At 40.5% G+C, this 4,486-nt stretch overlaps 1 protein-coding gene across 1 annotated transcript in view; it reads left to right on the top strand.

Annotated features, from left to right (window-relative positions):
* LOC106872860 (uncharacterized) overlaps nucleotides 1–1,529 on the top strand; it is a 21,762-nt gene extending 20,233 nt beyond the window's left edge. Inside the window, exon 5 of the mRNA XM_052976718.1 lies at nucleotides 1,384–1,529. Coding sequence (XP_052832678.1) covers nucleotides 1,384–1,433 — 50 coding nt within the window. The 3' untranslated portion in view covers nucleotides 1,434–1,529. The remainder of the gene's footprint in view (nucleotides 1–1,383) is intronic.
* Nucleotides 1,530–4,486: the final 2,957 nt, after the last annotated feature.

Raw genomic sequence — 4,486 nt, 5'->3', positions numbered from 1 at the left:
TTCATCTTTTAACGTCCGCTTTCCATGCTAGCATGGGTTGGACGATTTGACTGAGGACTGGTGAAACCAGATGGCTACGCCAGGCTCCAATCTGATTTGGCAGTGTTATCATCATCATTATCATCTAACATCTGTTTTCCATGCTGGCATGGGTTGGATGGTTTGACTGAAAACTGGTAAGCTGGGAAGCTGCACTAGGTTCCAATCTGATTTGCCATGGTTTCTACTGCTGGATGCCCTTCCTAATGCCAACCATTCCAAGAGTGTAGTGGGTGCTTTTTATGTGCCAGTTATGAAACACTGGTGTTGTCCATGATTACAATCTCACTTGACTTGACAGGTCTTCTCAAGCCTGGTATAATGCCAAAGTCCTCAGTCACTTGTCACTGCCCCTGTGAGGCCTAAAGCTCAAAGGATGTTTTTTATGTGTCACCAGCACGGGTGCCAGATGCACACATACACACACCGATATACTAATATCAAACCATTACACCACATGACCTTCATCGACCAATTGCAGCCCACCTTAAGGTAATAACAATCAACTTGTTTCATTCAAATTCAAAATGGCTGAAGACTAGCACCACCCTTGAAACTCTGAGTACCAGCAAATTTCAATCAAACTGTTTTGATCCATACATGTGACTCCCAAGAAATTAGTTCAATGCCCTTCTTTCATTTGTCCACTCACACACGTGTGTGTGTGTGTATATATATATATATATATATATATATATATATATATATCATTGCTATAATGTTAAACTGCCGTATGTCCAAATTTGGCCAAATGTGTTTTTTTTTCAATATTTATTATTGCTTGCAATAACCGGTTCTTTTGGTCAAACTATCATATCTCCATCTGCTTCAGATGCCAAAATATCAAAAACTGTCAACGGTTTTGCTTTGGAATGGTGCAACTATTTTTCCGTTTTCTGAAAAAGCAACGTTTTGGACTTATGATACTTTTACATAATAACAACAACAATATATATATATGTATGTGTATGTGTGTACAACTGGCTTCTTTCAGTTTCATTCTACTAAATCCATTTACATGGCTTTGGTTGGCACAGGGCTATGGCTGAAGACACTTGGCCATGGTGCTATGCTCTGGGTCTGAACATAGAACCTTGTTGCTGGGAAGCAAACTTCTTACCACATAGACACACCTGCACCTATTAATTACAGTATGTGGCCAGTATGCACACCCCTCCTCCTTCTCTCTCTATATATATGTCATTTCCTTGTTCCAGATCCATTCATGCATTTTGTATATTTATTTATTTTTCATTTATTTGATTCTTATGGATTTTCTCTTTTTTTTTTTGTTTTGTTTTGTTTGCTTATAATATTTATTATGGCTCTACCCTATCTTTCCAGATCAAAGTGGTGATGGACGTACTTCTTTGAATGAGAAATATGGCTACTGATCTCTCCAAGATTCCATTCTCCACCCCCATCCCCCACTAGAACATTTCAAATCTCCATGAACTTCTGATGCATTAAAACATTTCCATATAAGACTAGTCTGTGTTTTAGTAAAACTCTTTCTTCTTCTGTATATGTGTACACACGTGGAGGCGCAATGGCCCAGTGGTTAGGGCAGCGGACTCGCGGTCATAGGATCGCGGTTTCAATTCCCAGACTGGGCGTTGTGAGTGTTTATTGAGCGAAAACACCTAAAGCTCCCCGAAGCTCCAGCAGGGAATGGTGGCGAACCTCTTTCACCACAACTTTCTTTCACTCTTACTTCTTGTTTCTGTTGTGCCTGTAATTCAAAGGGTCAACCTTGTCACGCTGTGTCACGTTGAATTTCCCCAAGAACTACGTTAAGGGTACACGTGTCTGTGGAGTGCTCATCCACTTGCACGTTAATTTCATGAGTAGGCTGTTCCGTTGATCGAATCAACTGGAACCCTCGATGTCGTAAGCGACGGAGTGCCAACAAACAATGTGTACACACACATGGAAATATGTTGGATATGTTGGTATATATACACACACGTATATAAATATATATATATATATATATACACACAAGGAGGTGTGGAAAGGTTTCTGGCTTTAAGGGTATCACAAAAGGCCCTCTGAGTTCTTTTACAGGGCTTAAGGACTGCTGCAATAAGTGTGTTTGAGTCTGAGGAGAATATGTTGAATAAAGTCATTATCATAAATAACTGATCCTCTTGTATTTTCTTTTATCCGAAGCCAGGAACTTTTCAGCACTCCCTCGTATATGTGTGTATATATCTATATCTATATCATCATCATCATCATATTCATTCAACATCTCTTCTCCATGCTGGCATTGAATTGGACAGTTTGACAGGAGTTGGCCAGCTGCAGAGCTGCTCAGGCTCCATGTCTGATTTGGCAACCATTTCACAGTGTGCCAGGTGCTTTTATGCGGCACTGGTACAGGAGCGCTTATGTTTCACTGGCATGTCTCAATTTTTTTTGTAGCATCAGCACCCACGAGCCCACAAGATTAAGGGTTGATTCATATGTATATAGGCGTAGGGGTGGCTGTGTGGTAAGTAGCTTGCTTGTGAACCACATGGTTCCGGGTTCAGTCCCACTGTGTGGCACATTGGGCAAGTGTCTTCTGCTATAGCCTTGGACCGACCAAAGCCTTGTGAGCGGATTTGGTAGACGGAAACTGAAAGAAGCCCGTCGTATATATGTATGTGTGTGTGTATATGTTTGTGTGTCTGTGTTTGTCCCCCAATATCACTTGACAACTGATGCTGGTGTGTTTATGTCCCCGTAACTTAGCGGTTCGGCAAAAGAGACCGATAGGCTTACAAAGAATAAGTCCCGGTGTCGATTTGCTTGACTAAAGGCGGTGCTCCAGCATGGCCACATTCAAATGACTGAAACGAGTAAAAGCAAAGAAAAAGAAAAAAAGAACATGTACACACACACACACACACACACATATATACATATATATACACACACACATACATGTGTGTGTATGTGTATGTATGTACATAGTCTATACTTGTGTATAAGTCCCCTACCTAAATTCTTCAGTTAAAATCAAGTGTAGAAGTGTGTGGCTTCCATACCAGTAAGTAAATGCCAGCATGGCCGTGTGGGTAAGAACTTTGCTTTGCTACTCGATCAATTCTGGTTCAGTCTCAGTGTGCAGCATCTTCCTGGACTGTTATGAGTTTGGCTGAGGACTCATTCACCTTTCTTCAATACACATCTGCTACTCTCTACTCTAGTATCTCCTCAATCTATCCAGACCTTACTTTTGTCATGTCATTGTTGATTGTGGCAGCCATACAGCAAAGCACTTTCTTGTGATGTTTCCAGTGTTTGGTGTGAGGTTTTATTTATTTATTTATTTATTTATTTTGTATTCTTGAAAATATGATTGTTGGCATGATTGTTTGAGATCAAAGAGTTCTTCACACATATCCTGATATTCCCACTAGGAGGCTCCACTGCTGAGTACAGAATTAAAATAGTTGTTATCTCTAAATTTGGCTGTTATCTTTGTGGCGTATTGTTATTCCAAATAGGTACCCTTCCTATCACAAGCTATTTTATGCATGTTATTCTACTACATGTGTAACAGAATCAGCCTGGCAGCCATGTAGTGTCTCCTTTTTAATTTATCAGTTTATGTGCAGAATTGCTGTACTCATAGATGGGGATCCTTTGATGCAGTTTCAATTTACATCTCTGTGCAAATTTATTCATCTATCCATCCATATATACATATGTCAATCTATCTATCTCTAAGTCTGTCTGTCTGTCTGCCTCTCTCTTTCTCTCTCTCTCTCTCTCTCTCTCTCTCTCTCTCTCTCTCACTCTCTCCCTCTCTGTACGTATATATGCATATACTCATATATTATTTGTTTTACATGATCGAACGCCTGTGTCATCACTGTTGTAAGTAGTTTTTTCAACTTTATATTTTCTGACGCGACTCTATCTCTTTCTCTATCACTTTTCCCCCCTCTCGTTCTTCCTCTGTTACTACTATGTATCTCTCTTTACCCCTCTCGTTCTTCCTTCTGTTACTACTATATCTCTCTCTTTCCCCTCTCGTTCTTCCTCCTGTTACTACTATATTTCTCTCTTTCTCTCATTGCTCACCTATTCTTCCACTTCCTCCCCTTGTTTCTCCCTCTACCACTCTCTCTCTTCCTTACCCCTGCCTGGTCACATGCTTCCGGTCACTAATCCTTTTCTTCCTTGGCTATCGCCGAGCAAACAAGCGAACTTACTTCGTCCCGTCTTTTTCAGTTCGTGCCTCACAGTGTTCATATACACATAATTTTTCACGTCTGGCCGCATAGCCTTTTCCGTTTGTTTTCCTGTCTTGTTTTCTTTTCTGTTTGTTTTCCTGTCTTGCTTTTTTTCCGCTACGACATTCCGCCATGGCACAGGTTTAATTTGTGTATACAAATTTAATTTGCAGTCCATGGGAAGAGCCATTTTAACGATGCGTCCTGCCCAACTCTTC

Source organism: Octopus bimaculoides, chromosome 25, assembly GCF_001194135.2.
Source record: "Octopus bimaculoides isolate UCB-OBI-ISO-001 chromosome 25, ASM119413v2, whole genome shotgun sequence".
NCBI lineage: Eukaryota > Metazoa > Mollusca > Cephalopoda > Octopoda > Octopodidae > Octopus > Octopus bimaculoides.
Note: the sequence above shows the minus strand (reverse complement) of the source record. Positions and strands in the feature narration are given on the sequence as shown.